General features: G+C 39.5%; 1 protein-coding gene across 3 annotated transcripts in view; it reads left to right on the top strand.

The window, feature by feature from the left end:
* Nucleotides 1–18,755, top strand: part of MIA3 (MIA SH3 domain ER export factor 3) — a 78,887-nt gene that overhangs the window by 55,321 nt on the left and 4,811 nt on the right. For 2 of the 3 annotated variants that reach the window (XM_068541781.1, XM_068541780.1), the window contains exons 7-23: nucleotides 2,236–2,367; nucleotides 5,333–5,354; nucleotides 6,062–6,150; nucleotides 6,537–6,614; nucleotides 6,701–6,811; nucleotides 8,147–8,218; nucleotides 8,398–8,502; nucleotides 9,196–9,318; nucleotides 9,429–9,540; nucleotides 10,673–10,728; nucleotides 10,819–10,909; nucleotides 11,056–11,194; nucleotides 17,008–17,109; nucleotides 18,174–18,234; nucleotides 18,337–18,372; nucleotides 18,453–18,520; nucleotides 18,644–18,744. In XM_068541781.1, coding sequence (XP_068397882.1) covers nucleotides 2,236–2,367; nucleotides 5,333–5,354; nucleotides 6,062–6,150; nucleotides 6,537–6,614; nucleotides 6,701–6,811; nucleotides 8,147–8,218; nucleotides 8,398–8,502; nucleotides 9,196–9,318; nucleotides 9,429–9,540; nucleotides 10,673–10,728; nucleotides 10,819–10,909; nucleotides 11,056–11,194; nucleotides 17,008–17,109; nucleotides 18,174–18,234; nucleotides 18,337–18,372; nucleotides 18,453–18,520; nucleotides 18,644–18,744 — 1,498 coding nt within the window. Of the gene's footprint in view, nucleotides 1–1,005; nucleotides 1,267–2,235; nucleotides 2,368–5,332; nucleotides 5,355–6,061; nucleotides 6,151–6,536; nucleotides 6,615–6,700; nucleotides 6,812–8,146; nucleotides 8,219–8,397; nucleotides 8,503–9,195; nucleotides 9,319–9,428; nucleotides 9,541–10,672; nucleotides 10,729–10,818; nucleotides 10,910–11,055; nucleotides 11,195–17,007; nucleotides 17,110–18,173; nucleotides 18,235–18,336; nucleotides 18,373–18,452; nucleotides 18,521–18,643; nucleotides 18,745–18,755 lie in introns of those variants that run through there. The other variant, XM_068541782.1, reaches the window with a different exon arrangement.

The following is an 18,755-nucleotide window of genomic DNA, read 5'->3' as shown; positions in this document are numbered from 1 at the left end:
TATCCAGTTAGGCCAACACCACCTTATTAAAAAGTCTGTTTCCCCCCCCCCCCCCCCAACTGACTCCTACTGTATGCTGAGTTGCCAACGCAGTTGGGCCTATTTCTAGATTTTCTGTTCTGTTCCATGGTCTGTCTGTCTGTATTATTGGGCCAGTACCAGACTGTTTTAATTACAGAGCCTGCTTCAACCGCCTGCCTACCTTCCACCCATGCCATGCCCTTCTTTTTCAGGCTTTTCCTGCTTGATTGTTCTAATGAATTGGCTTTATATTCAACTCATAGACATACCTTTAAAGATCTGCAAACATCGTTTTTCCCCCCAGGTTAAATATCCTTAGTTTCTTCCACTTTCAGAACGCAATTTCCAGACTCTTCCTTGCCCTTTTCCACAAGTCCTATAAACCTAAAATGTGGGACCCAGAACTGACCTCATTGGCATAGGTGTGGTAATGACAAGATTCCCTAAAATTACACTTTTTAAAGGGGCATCGGCACGAATGTGGGACAATGTGGACATTTGGAGTCCAGGAAGGGCAAAAGCAAGCAGGACTGGAGCGGGCCGGGAGGAAACCTGGCCCAGGAGACGGCGGCCGAGGCAGGGGGTGGTCCATCAGAGGGAGCGGGAGCGGCTTATCTCCTGTCTGGGCATTTTAGGGCAGGTGCCCGGCGTCTCAGCACCTGGTGACAAAAGGATCCAGCTCTGGGCAGGAGTTAAGTGGCCGGCCTTTCTCCTTTCCCCCAGCCCCCGCCCACTCTCCTCCTTCTCGAAGCTCCCGGGCCCATGGAACAGCGCTTTCTCTCCCAGTTCCTGCCGCAGGTGAGCCCTTTCATCTTCGCCTCGCTACTTGGTTTCTTCCGCGGAGGTCTCTTCGCTCTGCTCCCCCGCCCCGCTCGACCGTTGGTTTCTTCCGCTACGGCCCCGCCTACGGCGGGCCCGGCCTCCGTAGACTCGTGTACTTCCGCCCGGGGCCGTGTCTGATGACGTGTTTTACAGGAGGAGTAGGGCGAAAGTGCAAGCGGCTGGGGCAGGCGAAGTTCAGTCCCAGGTTCCGCCCCCTGAGCCGGGTCCTTTCCGAAGGAGGAAACGGTGATAGACAGGGGTCCGGTGCCATCCCGCGGGGAAGCGTCGCCTCCGCTCCGCTGTCCCGTTACGATGGACTCAGTTCCTGCCACTGTGCCTTCTGTCACCTCTTCCCCGGGGGACCCGGAGCTTCTGGGACCCCTGTCGGTGCTCTACGCAGCCCTCATCGGCAGGCTTCTGGAGGTGACGGGCCCCCGCCCCCAGCTTTGGCAGGAGGGTGGACGAGTTCTGAGCGGACGGGTACACTGACTGCCGGGGCGAAGCGGAAATATAGTGTGTTAGGCCCGAGGCGGGCAGGACGTTTCGGTGCTGTTTAAGGAGATGGTGGGAGTGTATTTGAGAAGGTTTTGTCGCGTGTTCATTTTTTAATTGAGTACTTATGATGTGCCAGGCACTGTGTTACTTTCTGGTACACAGTCGTGATCAAAACAAGCGAGCATCACCGCGTCCCTACGGCTGCTGTTCACGTAATCCTCCGCACCTTTGAGGGATGGGGCCAATATGATAGTTAACTTGTACAGGGCCGTGAAAACCGTGTAGAAGCAGACAGGAGTTTAGTGCGCTGTCTTTGAGGAAACATTTGAAATGAAAACACTGAGTTTATAGAAGACAGTTAGATTCAGAGCAGTCTATCTAAGCCAGTTAGTTATCAGGAAGTGTTTGAAGTTTCTCTGCGTTTGTCTGTCTGTGAATAGAAAACAATTAAGATTTCAAATCTTAGAGGAAAAGCTGATTATTTGCGTTGTTCATTATCACTTCGGTTTTATTTGCAGCCATAAAAGATTCTATAGTATGTTTCAACTTTATGTTTTATGTGGCTTCTTCAGTCATAAAAACCAGCTAAGAGAAAAGTATGATCCAGAGGGATTCGAGCCATGTGTTGGACAACATGATGTGTAGGGCTTATTGCAAAATGGAAATATATGCTCAACGTAAAGAGAGATTCATAATGTCTAAAAATACGTCAAGCCAAACAAGAAATAGTAAGCTGCCAGTATCCTCTTTTTATTGAAGCAGTGGAAACTATTGAAGAACTTTGAGGGGATAGCTATCTAATGGAGTTTGAATTCGATTTCTGCGGATGATTCTCTGTGACTGCTTTATTGTAAATTTCTTTCAGGTTTCCCACAATTTCTAATATCTCTATTTCAGCTAGTTGCTACATTGCCTGATGATGTTCAGCCTGGGCCTGATTTTTATGGACTGCCCTGGAAGCCTGTACTCACCACTGCCTTCTTAGGAATTGTTTCACTTGCCATTTTCTTCTGGAGAACTGTCCTTGCTGTGAGTAAATAAAATTAGCATATACTTTTAGACTCATAAATACAGGACTGTTTTATAATCACTTGCCCTTTTGTTTCTTTTTTAGTTACTAAGCTGAACACAAATTAATATTTATAATCCAAGCTAACAGTGTAGTCTTCGTTGGTAAAGACACAGGTGAACAAGACGACATGTGTATAATCTCAATGGGAAAACTTCAGTTTATAAATCAGAAGCCTTAAAAATGTTCGTGTCCTTTTATATAGTATAATACCATATCTAGTAGTCTATTCTAAAGAAGTAACCAATCATACATTAGAGATCTTGTACAGGGTGTTAAAAATGGAACCGTATTTATTAGAGTGAAAACTTCACAGAAACTAAATGATCCATCGTGGGGGGGGGTTATTAAATTATTGTTCATCTATATAATGAGATATTAGGCAGCTCTTAAAATTTATTTATTCCAAAGACATTAGGGCACAGAAAATGCTCACAATTTAATGTTAAGTGGAAAAAAGCAGAAACCAAGACTTTAAAGTGTAGATAAACTGTGTATTATATAAATGCATATATACGTACAGAAAAAATGCTGCACATGGTAAAAATATATATCAGGAGAAGAGGTAAATTTTCAGTCCTTTCCCTTATATATATATCTGTTTCACAGATTTTTCTAATTTGATCATGTGCTGTTGTGTTCAGAAAACATCTTTTTATTTGGAAATACATATTATATAGTGTCCAAAGACACACTACTAAAATTTTTATTCCTTAGGGTCTTTTTCTGTGCATAATTTGTCTTTCATAATTTGTCTTTCATGCTTATATATATATATATATATATATATATATATATATATATGTATTCTCGTACAGATACATGCTTATGATTCTGTTTCGTGGTCATCTAACGTAATTGAGGAAGAAGTCATTCTGTGTAAATGAGCTTTGCAGATGAAAAGCTTTCAGTTTCAGTTGAAGCTTAACAATTAAATGGCCAAAAGCATTGGATGAGTAGCATTCTAAACTTGAATATTCTGATTTCTTAATTTTATCAGACATATCATTGTTAATAAGCTTTCTCTCCTTGCACAAGTGATTGTAAAATCACTTAGAAAGAAGGGTCTTCTGCCTGGATTCTTGTGAAGACTCCTTAAACCTCATGGGGCTTTTCCTCAGATACAAGGAAAAAGAATAGAAAGGGTGAACAGAAGGGGAAACGGTGAAAACGTTTTCTGCTTCCCACTCGTGATTCTCCCATCTCAAAAACCCTGACATGGCTTAGATTTTTACAAGGTTATGTAGGCTTTATGTCCTAACTGCTGCCCTGCAGCCTCAACATTTGGGACCTTGGTCCCTACTCTCATTGCCTGCTTGTTGCATCTTCCTGCTTTCCCTCGCCTGTTGATTTGGGTGAAAGGAGGATAAAGGAAGCTTACTCCCTCATTAGCAAGGCTGTGACGTTAGAGAAATAGTTATTTATTTCTGTGTTGGAACTCTGAATGCAGTTTCCTGTAACAGCATCATTAAAAATGGTATTAGATACTGTAATAATATTGAGATCATGGATGATTTGTGGACTGATCTGAGCATCTCATCACCATTTATGACATTTGACAAGGGAAATAAGTTCTGGGTTACAAAGACATTTAGTAACACTTTTTAAAAAATTGAGTACTGCTTGGATTTTATTCTCCTGTAATTCGGTGCTGTCTTTAGGAGATGGTGTAGAAGATGTTACTTGTTATTTCTCTCATTGCTTGTGTATTTTCCTGTAGCAGTCTTCTTTTCCCTTTTAGATTTATGACTGCTATTTTTAGGGGGTTGGGAAAATCAGATGCTCCAGTCTGTTAGATTTCTAAATTCACCCAATAGCCAACTTTGACTAGGAATTCTAAGGTGTTTTCTGATGAAAGAGGCATATCTTAGTACAACAATCATGCCCTTAATTTTGTTTCCTCAGAGTCTTTTTCAATTATCATTGTTTCTGGATCTCGTTCTGGCTATTTGGGGTTGTCAAATAAATGATTTGGATACGTGAAGCATTAGTATATTAAATATGAAATCATTATTCCTTTTCACTTTTTTTAAATTGAGAAATAATTGACTAGTAACATTATATTAGTTTCAGGTGTACAAATAATAATTTGATATTTGTATATATTGCAAAATGATTGCCAATAAGTCTGGTTATTAACATCCGTCACCAATACATAGTTACAAGATCTTTTTTCCCCTTTTCCCCCCTTTTAAGATCTGCTCTCTTAGCAACTTCCATATATATAATAATCCCTTTCCATTATGGAACTTAAGTGCTCATTTAATAAGATTGGTGCTCATTGAAAAGATACATGAACGTATCTTTTTTTAAAAAATTAATTAATTTATTTATTTTTGGCTGCGTTGGGTCTTCATTGCTGTGCGTGCGCTTTCTCTAGTTGTGGTGAGCGGGGGCTACTCTTGATTGCGGTGTGCGGGCTTCTCATTGTGGTGGCGTCTCTTGTTGCAGAGCACGGGCTCTAGCCTCCCGGCCTTCAGTAGTTGTGGCACGCAGGTTCAGTAGTTGTGGCTCGCGGGCTCTAGAGCGCAGGCTCAGTAGTTGTGGCGCATGGGCTTAGCTGCTGCATGGCATGTGAGATCTTCCCGGAGCAGGGATCAAACCTGCGTCCCCTGCATTGGCAGGCAGATTCTTAACCACTGCACCACCAGGGAAGTCCCTGTGAATGTATCTTTAGTTACAAAAATAAAGTATTTACCTTCGTGCTTTTATCTGTCAGAAACTATTAATGAAGTATCACTACCAATTAAATTTGAAATATTTTTTAGTCTTTTCTTATTTTTTAATCCTGTGGATCCTTATGCTGAACCAAACCATTATTAAATTTTCATTCTGTTATGATTTGACTATTGTGTTAAGAACTATAATATTTCTATTAATAAGATGTCTTGACATCAAGTTTAACTTTATTTCTCTCTCTTTTAGGTAAAGAATAGAGTATATCAAGGTAAATATTCAGGCTTATTTTGTTATTTGTACTATTCCCTCAGTATTGGTATTTGATATGAGTTTTGTGTAAGCTAAAAGTAGATATGGTGACTTCTGATCTCTGATTGACTTACTAACTCCTGAACATTTTACTAATCCTAGGTTGCTAGCTTAGATGACAGAGTAGATGGTGATGCTAGTAGATGAGATAGGAGTTGAGGTGGCAGCAGGGAGAAGAGGATTCGGCTTGGGCAGATTGACTTTGAATGTTGAACTAGTGCAATTTATTACCTGTGAATCCTGTGCTAATGGTTTATTCCGTGCAGTAAATATGTATTTAAGTAGATACCTTGAGGAATAGAGATATGTCAATATGCTGGCATTTTCTGTTTCTGTTTACAAATGGCATGTATTTCAGATGATCACATTTTCTGAGAAGAGCGGTGCTCACGAACGGGAAAGACATTGAGCTAAAACATTTTACTGTATTTCCTGTCTTTGAGATAAGTTTAAATTGGAATCTCATTGAAGTAAGGGTTCTTATTATGTTTTTCTTAAATTTTAGTGTTTTTACACCCTTAATGCTGTTAACTACAGTTTGCTTTTTAAAGGCATAATAGTTATGCTGAGTTCATTTCCCTCAGAGTACCAGATAGCGTGTCTTTGCTGCTAATGCATTGGGTAATTCAATTTTTGATGATTTTATGGATTTCCCCCCCTTTTTAGTCACTGAACAGCAAATTTCTGAGAAGTTGAAGAATATCATGAAAGAAAATGCAGAGCTTGTACAAACATTATCAAGTTATGAGCAGAAGGTATTAATTATTCTTTTAGTTTTTTCCCCCTGTGGTTCCAGCTCGAATTATTTCCTCCTGTCTTACAGTTCAGTTGTTATGGTGTTTTTAAGTCATATTTAAACATTTTTTTTACCTCTTGCAAACTATCCAAATGTGAAGCAATCATCATATGTGTAAAGTACTGCTTTCTTCTCTGAGGGATCTCCTATTTGGAGATAAGTTTTTTTTTTCTTTTGGCTGTGTGGCCCGACATGTGGGTTCTTCCCTGACCAGGGATCGAACGTGTGCCCCCTGCAGTGGAAGTGCAGAGTCTTAACCACTGAACCACTGGGGAAGTCCTGGAGATAAGTTTTGGTAGCACTATAATTTATGTTTCTAAATTTTGAATGCTTTATTTTATTTAGATCAAGGAATCAAAGAAGCATGTTCAAGAAACCAGGAAACAAAACATGATTCTCTCTGACGAAGCAATTAGATTTAAGGTAAAAATCCCTTCTCTTTTTTGAGATTACATTCTAAAGACAAAAGAAAAATAATGAGTAATTATTATTAATACCTTTTTTTGTAGGATAAAATCAAGAATCTTGAAGAAACTAATGAAATTCTGGGTGACACAGCTAAAAGTTTGCGTGCTATGTTAGAATCTGAGAGAGAACAGAATGCGAAGAATCAGGACTTGGTGAGAGTTTTGCTGTTATGTGTTACTGTAAATTGGCTTTTGAACTATATTGTAGGTTGGGTGAGATGAACTCTGCGTTTTCCCGTGCTTTAACTAGAATAATATTGGGAGTCAGGGAAGTTGAACCTACTTCTATGCATTTTCGTGGAATTTTAAATGCTAATACCCCAAGTTATTAATTTTACAGGCCTCGGAAGTATTTTTGTCCTCAGCCCTGGGTAATTTTCATATTGCTTGGCTCTGCCCTTTGAAACATGTAGAGCAAATAAGAAATAGTTGCCCCTTTGAGTGGTCTTAGTACTTTGTTTTGATTTGTTTTTGCATGGTTCTTTTCTAAAAATAAACTTTAAATGCTAAAACAGTTTTTTTTTTAAATTTAATTAATTTATTTATTTATCTTTGGTTGAGTTGGGTCTTCGTTTCTGTGTGCGGGCTTTCTCTAGCTGTGGCGAGCGGGGGCTACCCTTCGTTGTGGTGCACGGGCTTCTCAGTGCTGTGGCTTCTCTTGTTGTGGAGCATGGGCCCTAGGTGCGCAGGATTCAGTAGTTGTGGCGCACGGGCTTAGTTGCTCCGCAGCATGCAGGTTCTTCCCGGACCAGGGCTCGAACCCGTGTCCCCTGCATTGGCAGGCGGATTCTTAACCACTGCGCCACCAGGTAAGTCCCTAGAACAGTTTTTGGATTACATAAAAGTTGGAAAGATAGTAGAGAGGGTTCCCATGTATTGCACACCCAGTTAAGCTTGATCAGCTGGCTGAGGTAGTATTTGCCAGGTCTCTCTGCTATGAAGTTACCCTTTTTCCATCCCCTGCATATTGTGCTCTTTGGAGGGAAGTTACTGTGCACAACCCACAGTTACAGAGTGAGGAGTTATGCTCCATCTCCTCGACACATTCCTTGATAAATTGTGGAATTCTGTATCTGAGATTTGGCTCTTCCCCCTCAAGTCCAGCCATTTTTAGTTTAGCAAGAGAATTTTTAAGGGACCTTGGGATTTTTTTCTCTACCACTAGGAAAAATCACTGATTTGAACTGGTTTACTTGAATTTTTTTTCATTTTCTTTCCTTTGACTTTCTTGTCTCGTCATGTACCACATTATTTCATAACTAGGAAAGTTGTGGATCGTATGAAATATTTATGTCTTCAGTATTTTCTTTCCTCATGTCTTTACATTGTTGACTTTTCTCCTAGGCCAAGACTGGATCATCTGCTTTTACCTGATATCTAGGGGATGGCTCTGGGATGTGTTTTGTTAATGTTTCTTCTTTTTATCATATATCCCAGTGTTTCTACTGAAATTCTAATACATTTTTGTGTTCTTTTTCCCCATGGCAGATATCAGAAAACAAGAAATCTGTAGAGAAGTTAAAAGATGTTATTTCAATGAATGCCTCAGAATTTTCAGAGGTAAAGCGCTCTACACTTCCTGCAAGATATATTAATATGATGTCTTGGTATTTTGAGGAGCAAACATTTGATGTGTGCTAGAAAATGCAAAAGACAAAAACCGTATGTCTAATTGGGAAAGTAACTTTTTGTGTGTTTTTCTTTGGAATTATTGCACTAATAGGAATGTTTTGCATTAGGTTCAAATTGCCCTTAATGAAGCTAAACTTAGTGAAGAGAAAGTGAAGTCTGAATGCCATCGGGTTCAAGAAGAAAATGCTAGACTTAAGAAGAAGAAAGAGCAGGTAACGGAAAGTTAACGTCATAGATTATGTAAACTAGAAAACCAAATATCATTACCTCTTGAATATCTTTTCTTGGATATGGTTTTTAAGGAAATGAAGTATGTATGCAGGATTCAATTTTTAGATATGCAGAGTTTAAACTGCGCTTCCCAAATTGAGTGCATGTGTACATTCTCCATCTGTTCTAGGTTTTCTGTTCTTTTGTACAATTCCTTGCAGCTATCAGAATGTTTAGTCTTTGTTTCATCCAGCACCAGCCAATTATTAACTTGAATAGCCTCAAGAGGGCGATGGACTTGCTTCTTAGACCGAAGAATTAGGTATTTATTAGCCTCCTTTGAGCAGTTACTGTTTCTCTGACCAAGGGACGGTTACATGATCTGGAGTCTGGACTTGGTAGGCAGTGAGACGTGCCCTTCTGTTCCTACTGGAAGTGAATTATTTGAACTGGCTGCAATTTCCTGAAGGATGCAATGTACTAGATCAGTGTCCTTGACAGCTCTTAGGTTCTCACTGCAGTTCTGAGGGATGGAGTCACTCTCCCCTCTCCCTTAACCAAGGCCATAGTATAGTCCCTAATGACGAGCCAAGGAGAAGCATGGCTCCCTGCTTCCCTGGCTCATTTTTTGTGGTCTTGCTGTCTCCAGTGCAAAAGCCATAACGTTTAGAAATTCATGTGTTTTAACTTTCCAGTTGCAGCAAGAAATCAAAGACTGGAGTAAATCACATGCTGAGCTCAGTGAACAAATCAGATCATTTGAGAAGTCTCAGAAAGATTTGGAAGTAGCTCTCACTCACAAAGATGATAATATTAATGTGAGTTCATTCTCCTGAATACATGCTTAATTCTCATGAATTCTCATGAATCTGGGTAATTGAAATTGAGAGGCTCATTCTAATAAATAATCCTTTTGCTTCTTTTCTAGGCTTTGACTAATTGCATTACACAGTTGAATCAGTTAGATTGTGAATCTGAATCTGAGGGTCAAAATAAAGGAGGAAATGAATCAGATGAATTAGCAAATGGAGAAGTGGGAGGTAAGATTGGTTTCAGGGAGGTTGGACCTCTTTTTGCCTTCTAGTCTCTAAGTACACTGATGCTTTTTTCAGCGGTCTGAATTTCCTCTTTAGGGTTAAAGCTGTAGACGCCTGTCACTGAATTTGTACAGTTGGCCCTCTGAATCTGTGGGTTCAAATCCGTGGATTCACCCAACTGCAGTTTAAAAATATTTGGAGAAAAAAAATTCCAGATAGTTCAAAAAAGCAAAACTTCAGTTTGCTACATGCCAGCAGCTGTTTACGTAACATTTACATTGTATAAGGTATTATAAGAAACTTAGAGATGAAGTATGTGGGAAGATGTGTGTAGGTTATATGCAAATGCTGTGCCATTTTATGTAAGGGACTTGAGCATCCACGGATTTTGGTTTCCTGTGGGGGGTGGGGGAGGGGTCCTGGAGCCAATCTCTTGTGGATACCAAGGGACGACGATACAGGCCTGTATGCGTTGGGCAGAGGTGGGTTGCTGGCTTGTGGTACAGCAGTAGGCACGCACTGGAGCCAGAGCAGCAGCAGTCCTGTCTCCCAGCTCTGTGTACTGAACACTCCTCAGTAGGAGAAACTGCTTTCTGAACTTCATGCTTATCATTTCTGTAGCTCTGTGGTGTTAGGGCCACAACCAATTTCAAAAGTACCGAGTGGTTGGAGCCGTAAACTTAACTAAGCAGTTAGAGTGGAGGCTAAAGGGAAAGAGTGTTTACTGATGAGAGAAATGTTTGTAGACACTCTATCCCAAGTTGGATATTGTTCACATTGTGGGTGTTTTAAACTACACCTGGTAGCCGATTCAAGGGGAGAGCAGAGGAATGAGTCTCTCTAAATAAGATATTTGACTGGGGGCTGGTAGATCTGAGAGAGAAGAAAGAGCTTTACTTCACATATCCCTTCTTGCTCAAGTACAGCATAGATAATATTTTTATTGTACAAACTGGGAATTCGTTTTTTCAACCTAAGTTTTCACATCTCTTAAAAGTCAAATGGCTGAATCAGTTCTTTTGGTTAGTTTGTTCTTTCATTGAATGTTTGAACATGATAATTGTTTGGGGGAAATCAAGAAAATATAGCTAAACAGCAAGGAAGGAAAGAGCACTGAAATCCTTTTGTTTTTTAGGTGACCGGAGTGAGAAGGTGAAAAAGCAGATTAAGCAGATGATGGACATTTCTCGGGTATAATCCTTTTTATAGAGTACTGTAAGTGCCTGTGAATTCTTACTGTGCCTCACTTTTAAGACTGTTTCTCTCTTCTGCAAATTTTAGACACAGACTGCAATATCAGTAGTTGAAGAGGATCTAAAACTTTTACAATTTAAACTTAGAGCCTCCATGTCCACTAAATGTAACCTGGAAGGTAGGTTGCTTCTTGAAAAGAAATTGCCACTGGAAAAATAAAGAGTGGCTTCCTGTTTGCATGTTCTCACCCCCCTTGACGCTGGCCTCTTCAGCAAGTTCTCCAGTTCTTGTGCACACAAAGCGCAAATGTTTTATCCCTTACAGACCAAATAAAGAAATTAGAGGAGGATCGCAATTCCCTGCAGTCTGCCAAAGCTGTACTGGAAGATGAATGCAAAACACTGAGGCAGAAGGTGGAGATTCTGAATGAGCTCTATCAGCAGAAGGAGATGGCTCTGCAAAAGTAAGGTTTTCGTGGTTCATTGTTAACAATTTTGTCATCTAACTAAATGTCTGTACTACTGTAGATAATCTTGTCTTTTTTAAAGACTGTTTATAGTTTTTTCTGTCTGTAATTAGTATAGATTTGTCTTTCTTCCTTTCTACCTTGTTTCCCATAACTTGCAATTTTTTTTTTTCCATTTTAACTAATTGTCAGCAATTATTGCCTGTAATTTACTTGAAGCATAGTAGTTATTGGTACTAACAGTAGCTGTTCTGGAAGTGCTTCTTTTGACGATTCATACCCTTTCTGAGGCTCCACCACTTCACGTTTCTTTTGCTGTTGTTACTTAACATCATTCTGATTTGTCTTGCATTTGTTCCACTAGTTTTTAATATAGCCTTTAAAAATCCTGAGTGATTTGTATGACATGATTTTAAATAGAATAAATACTTCAAAAGGAGTGTTTAGTTACTGACAGTATTGTAAGTTTTGGACTTAATATAGTCAATATTCAGACTATACATATATAATATGTAATTGTGGCAAGGTTGTTGGGAGTTTTGAATATAGAAATGCTTGTTCCATCCTCGGAGCAACTTATGAGATAGGTACAATTATTATTTGTATATTAAGTATAGGAAGCTGAGGCTCAGAGAGACTAAGTAACTTACCCAGTATCACATCATAGTGAAGCAGGGCCTTGTACTAGGTTTTTCTGACTCTATAGCACATGCCCCTAACTTTTTAACTGCATGTGTTCTAAATGACAACCATATGGAAACCATAAAAAAAAAAAAAAAAAAACCTGTTTCATGTGTACGTTTAGGTATTAATCTTTTGAAATATACATCTCAAATTTGGAGTTAGATATCTTTTGAAAGATATACTTTCATAGTTCAAGTTCTCTCCACCAAAAATACCTGAATCCTCTAAAATAGTTTATTGGTGGCAGTTGCTATTTGTGTTTGCTCCTATACTTCACTCTTTGGCATTTATAGCAGTCTATGAGCAGGCTTATTTTGCTAAGCAAATTTAATCTTTTTCATATGCTTAGGTTGCTATTGCCAGATGCCATTAAACATTGGAACCATACCACTAACTTTTTCTCTAATTCTTTGCTCACCAAGAAATTAGATTTTCCAAGTTTTATTCAGGCCAGCTCTAAATACCTGACTTGCTTCAGATAAATATTTCCCATTTCATTATTTATTATTATTTTTTAAAAAGCACTTCTCTGGGGACTTCCCTGGTGGCTCAGTGGATAAGACTCCACACTCCCAGTGCAGGGGGCCTGGGTTCGATCCCTGGTCAGGGAACTAGATCCCACATGCATGCTGCAACTAAGAGTTCGCATGCCACAACTGAGGAGCCCGTGAGCCACAACTAAGGAGCCCGCCTGCCACAACTAAGACCCCACACAGCCAAATAAATAAATAAATAAATATTGGGGGAAAAAGGCACTTCTCTGCCACCAGTAGTCATCTGAATCACCTAAATGGCAATTGTCTTTCTTTATGATATAGTTAGTGTGGCACTATTTTATTCAACTCCTCCAGCATCCATTCAGTCACCATGTCAGGGCACAAATTGCATGCACTTCATTCCCCAAAGCCACTGTGTATGCTCAGGCCCAAGTCATCTTTTCTGCCAGCCCTTAACTAATCACCTGTCTCCAGTTTCTCTTTCTTATACCTCTTCTTCCAGGTGTACAGCTGCTAGAAGGAACTTTCTAAAATACAAGTCCTTGTATATCATCATGTGGTTTAAAATCTGTCGAGGAGGCCCCCCCATTCCCTTCAGGGTCAATTTCTGACTGTTTGGCAGGCACACACGGCCCCTCAGCTGTCCTGAGCTGCCTCTCCAGGTGCATTTCCTGCAGCTCCTTCTGATGCTGCCTGACCTGACCACAGTTCCTTCATGCCACTCTGAGCTTCTGTGTAGTTATGCATGCTGCTTTTTCTGTAGTAAAAATGTCCTTTTACATTATTTCCACCTGGCAATCTCCTGCCTACTCAAATGTTTATGTTCCTTAAAATCTTTTCTAGAGTGAGTTGTGGCATAAATAAATAAATAGGTGAGTACTCATTTTTTCCTTATAATGTAATTCCTAAATGTATATTTAGGTTTAAATCTACATATTGGTATTTGCTTTCTATTTGATGGCCTGTTCTGTGTTCCTTTTTCTCTTATTTCTGTCTTTTGGATTATTTGAATATTTTTAATAATTCTGTTTTTCCCCTGTGTAAGCTTGGTAGTTATTGGTTGCTTTACTTGTCTTCATATACTTACCCTAAAGACCACAGCATGTATCCTGGACTTATTCAGTCAATAGATTTACCTCTTTATGGACTTTAACTCCCTCCTGAGTTAAGATGCTTCTGCATTTTAATTCTTTGTATACTTAAACTCCACAAGATATTTTCATTGTCTATTACAGTGCTTCCCGGCCAGTATTCACTTGATTTACACACATATTTATACAAGCATACCTGGTTTTATTGCGCTTTGCTTTATTGCACTTTGCAGATACTGCATTTCTTACACATTGAAGGTTCGTGGCAACCCCGTGTCAAGCAAGTCTTTCGGCACCATTTTTCCAACAGCATTTGCTCACTTTGTGTCTCTGTCACATTTTGGTAATTCTTGCAGTATTTCAGACTTTTTCATTATTATATTTGTTACGGTGATCTGGGATCAGTGATCTTCAATGTTACTTTAAAGATTATGAAGGCTCAGATGATGGTTAGCATATTTCAGCAGTAAAGTATTTGATAGTTAAGGCTTGTATGTTGTTTTTCAGACATAATGCTATTGCACACTTTATAATAGACTACAGTATAGTGTAAACATAACTTTTACATTCACTGGGAAACCAGAAAATTCCGAAACTCGCTTTCTTTCCCTGCTTTACTGTGGTGGGTCTGGAACTGAACCTGCAGTATCTCTGAGGTCTGCCTGTAGTTCCTGTAGTTCTTTATCCTCTCCTATACCTTTGGTCTTCCATTTGGGATCACTTTCATTCTACTTGAAGAATGTCCTTTAGTGACAGATTTCACCAACTTTGTGTGAAAATGTCTTTATTTTGACTTCATTTTTTAAGGATATTCTGCTGGCTCTGGGATTTTTGCAGTTATTTAATTCCAGCACTTTAAAGATAACCAGTTAGTTTCTGGTTTTGAAGTTTCTTTAAGGAATCCAGTATCACTCTTATTTTCCCTGTTCAGATGTCTCACCCCTGCCGTTGCTGCCTTTAAAAGTTCTCTTTTGGTGTTTCAGCAGTTTTATTGGGAGGTGCCTAGGTGTGGACGTTTTTGGTTTGTGTTTCTCTTCTCCTTCCCCTCCCCTTCCCTAACTGTTTTGCATTTATGCTGTTTGAGGTCATCAGCACCTCCTGAATTTTTGGGTCTCTCTCCATATGTTGATTCTGCCTCATTCTCTCTTCTTCTGAGATTCCATTTAAACCTTTTTTTAAGTAATTTCCCCTATGTCTGCTACATTCTTATCTATATTTGCTTCATTCTGGATTTTTTTTCTGACCTGTCTTCCAGTGTGCTAACATCTCACTTCAGTTATCAAATCTGCTACTAAAATCATTCATTGAGTTCTTAATTCCAGTTACTGTGTTTCAGTTTTGTAGTTTCTAATCCTTTGCTGAAATTTGTAATCTTGACACTTTTGCTTCCGTGAATATATAAGGCACAGTTATTTTAAAGTCTGTGTGATAATTCCATTATGTGGATCCTCGATGGGTCATTCCTCTTGTCTTTTAGATTTTAATCACAGTGTCTTGTGGGGTGCCTAGACAGTTTTGATTGAGTGGCAAACATTGTAGAGGGAATTGGAGGCCTAGAATGGTGTTGTTTTCCTAGAGAAAAGATTTGAGTTTATTTCTAGCATGTGGTCATTATTTTAATCCAGTCAGCAATAGAGGTCATTCAAAAATGGCTTAGTTCCGGACTTCCCTGGTGGCACAGTGGTTAAGAATCCGCCTGTCAATGCAGGGGACACGGGTTCGAGCCCTGGTCCGGGAGGATCCCACATGCTGCAGAGCAACTAAGCCCGTGCGCCACAACTGCTGAGCCTGCACTCTAGAGCCCGCGAGCCACAAGTGCTGAGCCCACATGCCACAACTACTGAAACCAGCATGCCTAGAGCCTGTGCTCCGCAACAAGAGAAGCCACTGCAATGAGAAGCCTGCGCACCTCAACAAAGAGCAGCCCCCGCTCGCCACAACTAGAGAAAGCCTGCACGCAGCAACAAAGACCCAATGCAGCCAAAAAAAAAAAAAAAAAGGTCTTAGTTCCTTCAAAGGACACTGCATTGCTCATTTGGTACTCCAAGTGCACAGCTCTTTCTAGCCTCAGCCTAAAGCCCAGGGCTTTTACTAGGGTCCCTCTCACTGGTAGCCCTGAGCTCCATCATTTTCTATGCAGCAAGGAATCTTTTGAAAACTCTGTTCAGTAGCCTCCTCATATCTCTACATTGTCTTAAGTGCATGGGTGAACCTAGGGGAAAAGTGGCTTCAGATGCCAGGCTTATTTGTATTTCTGAGATTCCTTTTTTTTTTTTTTTTTTTACTAGATCTTGGCCTCATATATTAGCTTACTAGCTAATATATTAGCTCTCTGATGCCTTCAAGCATGTTCTTTATATTTTTGTCGAATGTTCTATTTGTTTTCAGTGTTCTCAGACTAACTCATTCATTCCTGGAAGCAAAATTCTCTCTGATCTTTTTTCAAGACCCAGTTTTCTCACATCTCTTCCTGAGTCAAGGATTGTTCTGTTGTTAGGTACATCGTTTACACATTAAACTGCGAACTCAGTGTGGGGATAGTACTTTGCCCATATTTTTATCTTTAGCATCTTACTAGGTAAAATATATTATAGCTATTCATAAGACATATGCTGAGTATTGAATGGACAATTACAAAAGAATATACAACCCTTTTTCTCTTTGATTACTAACTGTTTTTACTATAGCTCTTCTGATTATGCTTCTGTTTCATAGAAATTGTTTCAAGTTTCTTTTGAATCAGAACTATGGTCAAAGAAGTACAAGGGTAACAAGAAAATAGCATTTTAAAACCATGTTGCTACCATTGCAGTCTCTGTTACAGTAGATTGATATCTTGAGCTCCAAGGTTAGTAGGTTAAAACCAGTTTCCCGTAGATGATACTCTGATTATGGGACAGCTTAGATTCTTTTTCTATCCAGTAGACATGGCCAATTCTAAGATTTTTCTCTTTCCTTTAATCATAATTCTATTGAAGTAGGCAGTAGGAGTCCCACATCTGAAGTGTGGAATTAATCTGTGGTTAATTGCACAATTAGAAGACGTTCTAAAAGGGTTTTTGGGGGCTAATTATCATGGTACCAGCCTTGGATTGAGAAATAGTCCTTCCAAGATTGAAGTAAGAGAAGTAATTACAGGTCTTTCCATGGCAGAAATAAGAGCAATAATTATCCCCTGCTCTATCCTAGTAAGTTTAATTGTGTTAGGTTGATCAGCCCTGGCTTTCCACATTGAAGTAAAAATGAGCTTTCATTGTCTCAAACACAGGAAACTTGCCCATGGGGCACAGAGTGTTTTTTCCATTTGTTTGTTTCATTTACTAGTGAGTAGAGAATTAGGAGGAGAAGTTTAAAAATGCAGGTGATTTGCCAACAGGCCAGAGTTTGATTTTTATCCCTAAGTGGCAGGTTTGAATTCCTTCCTATGACTTGTTTGTATGTGTGTTTTAGAGAGGATGGGAAGTAACAAGGAGGCATTCAGACAGACGGCTGGGAAAGCAAGAGAAACACTTTCATTTGACAACTGATTTTATCTTAGGAAATTGAGTCAAGAAGAGTATGAGCGGCAAGAAAAAGAGCAGCGGCTGTCAGCTGCAGATGAACAGGCGGTTTTGGCGGCAGAGGAAGTGAAAACGTACAAGTGAGTTCAGCTTCTAAGGAGGGTGTCAGTGGCAGATGAAACTACCGTTGGCTTTTTAAAAAAAAAAAAAACTGTTTTACACTGTGTAGAACAAAATGGCACCAGAAGCAGAAATAAGTGGTCAAAACATTTAATTAACATGAGAAAAAATAAATTTTAAGCTAACAAAGGAAAAATTGTTAAATTAACAAAAATTTCCTTACACCCAATACTGACAAGACTGTAAGGGAAATTGGTTCATGCCAACAGTTCTGAGTGGTTTTATATATCGGAGAAATTCTTTTTGGAAGGCAGTTTGCTGTATGATGTATTTGAAAACCATTAAAATGATCATGCTGGGGCTTCCCTGGTGGCGCAGTGGTTAAGAATCCACCTGCTAATGCAGGGGACATAGGTTCGAGCCCTGGTCCGGGAAGATCCCACGTGCCACGGAGCAGCTAAGCCCGTGTGCCACAACTACTGAGCCTGCGCTCTAGAACCCGCGTGCAGCAACTACTGAGCCCACATGCCACAACTACTGAAGCCTACACGCCTAGAGCCTGTGCTCCGCAACAAGAGAAGCCACTGCAATGAGAAGCCCTTGCACCGCAACAAAGAGTAGCCCCCACTCACTGCAACTAGAGAAAGCCCGCACGCAGCAAAGACCCAATGCAGCCAAAAATATAATTAATTAATTAATTAATTTTAAAAAAATGATCATGCCATTTGATAGACCCAGTAATCATAGCTCTGGGAAATTTTCTGTGGATATAATTAAAGGAAGAAAAAGCTTTTTGGAGAAAAATATTTATAGCAGGATTGTTTGAGAACATATTGAACAGTTAAGGAAATTATAAGGTATCAGTTCAGAATCTCCAGCTATTAAATAATAAGGAAGGAAATTATGCAGTATTAGTTTTGATCACAGTGTACTCTTATTACAGCCATGTAGAATGTGTTTTTATACATATGGATGAAGTCTGAAAGGGTACAGCTGTAGCTGTTAGAGTAAAGGGAACATGGCGAGATTGTTTAAAATATTGTTCAGTTGTGCTCTAAATGATCAAAGCAAGTTTAATTCTTAGGCGGAGAATTGAAGAAATGGAGGAAGAATTACAGAAGACGGAGCGCTCATTTAAAAACCAGGTAATAATTATACTGCCCTACAGCAGCAGACTTCTTTGCTTTCTAATACATATTATTATAATGAATCTCTGAACATATTTTTTGATGTGTTACCTTTTTCAGATCGCTACTCATGAGAAGAAAGCTCACGATAACTGGGTAAGATTTTTTTTTTTTCTTTTCTTTATTTTGTGTGTTGTCTACCACAGCTTATTTTGGATATTTTTTTTCTCCAATAGCTCAAAGCTCGTGCTGCAGAAAGAGCTATAGCTGAAGAGAAGAGAGAAGCTGCCAACTTGAGACACAAGTATGTGATTTTAAAACATATTTTCAGTGTGTTTTAGAGTCTCTAAAGGCTGTGCTGTGTGGTATCCAATAAGGAATTAATTTTCTATTTCATATTTAAATCCATTCTTTCTCTATATTCAAGATTACTGGAACTAACCCAAAAGATGGCAATGCTGCAAGAAGAACCTGTGATTATAAAACCAATGCCAGGAAGACCCAACACACAAAACCTTCCACGGAGAGGTAGGGAGCAC

Source organism: Eschrichtius robustus, chromosome 3 (genome assembly GCF_028021215.1).
Source record: "Eschrichtius robustus isolate mEscRob2 chromosome 3, mEscRob2.pri, whole genome shotgun sequence".
NCBI lineage: Eukaryota > Metazoa > Chordata > Mammalia > Artiodactyla > Eschrichtiidae > Eschrichtius > Eschrichtius robustus.
Note: the sequence above shows the minus strand (reverse complement) of the source record. Positions and strands in the feature narration are given on the sequence as shown.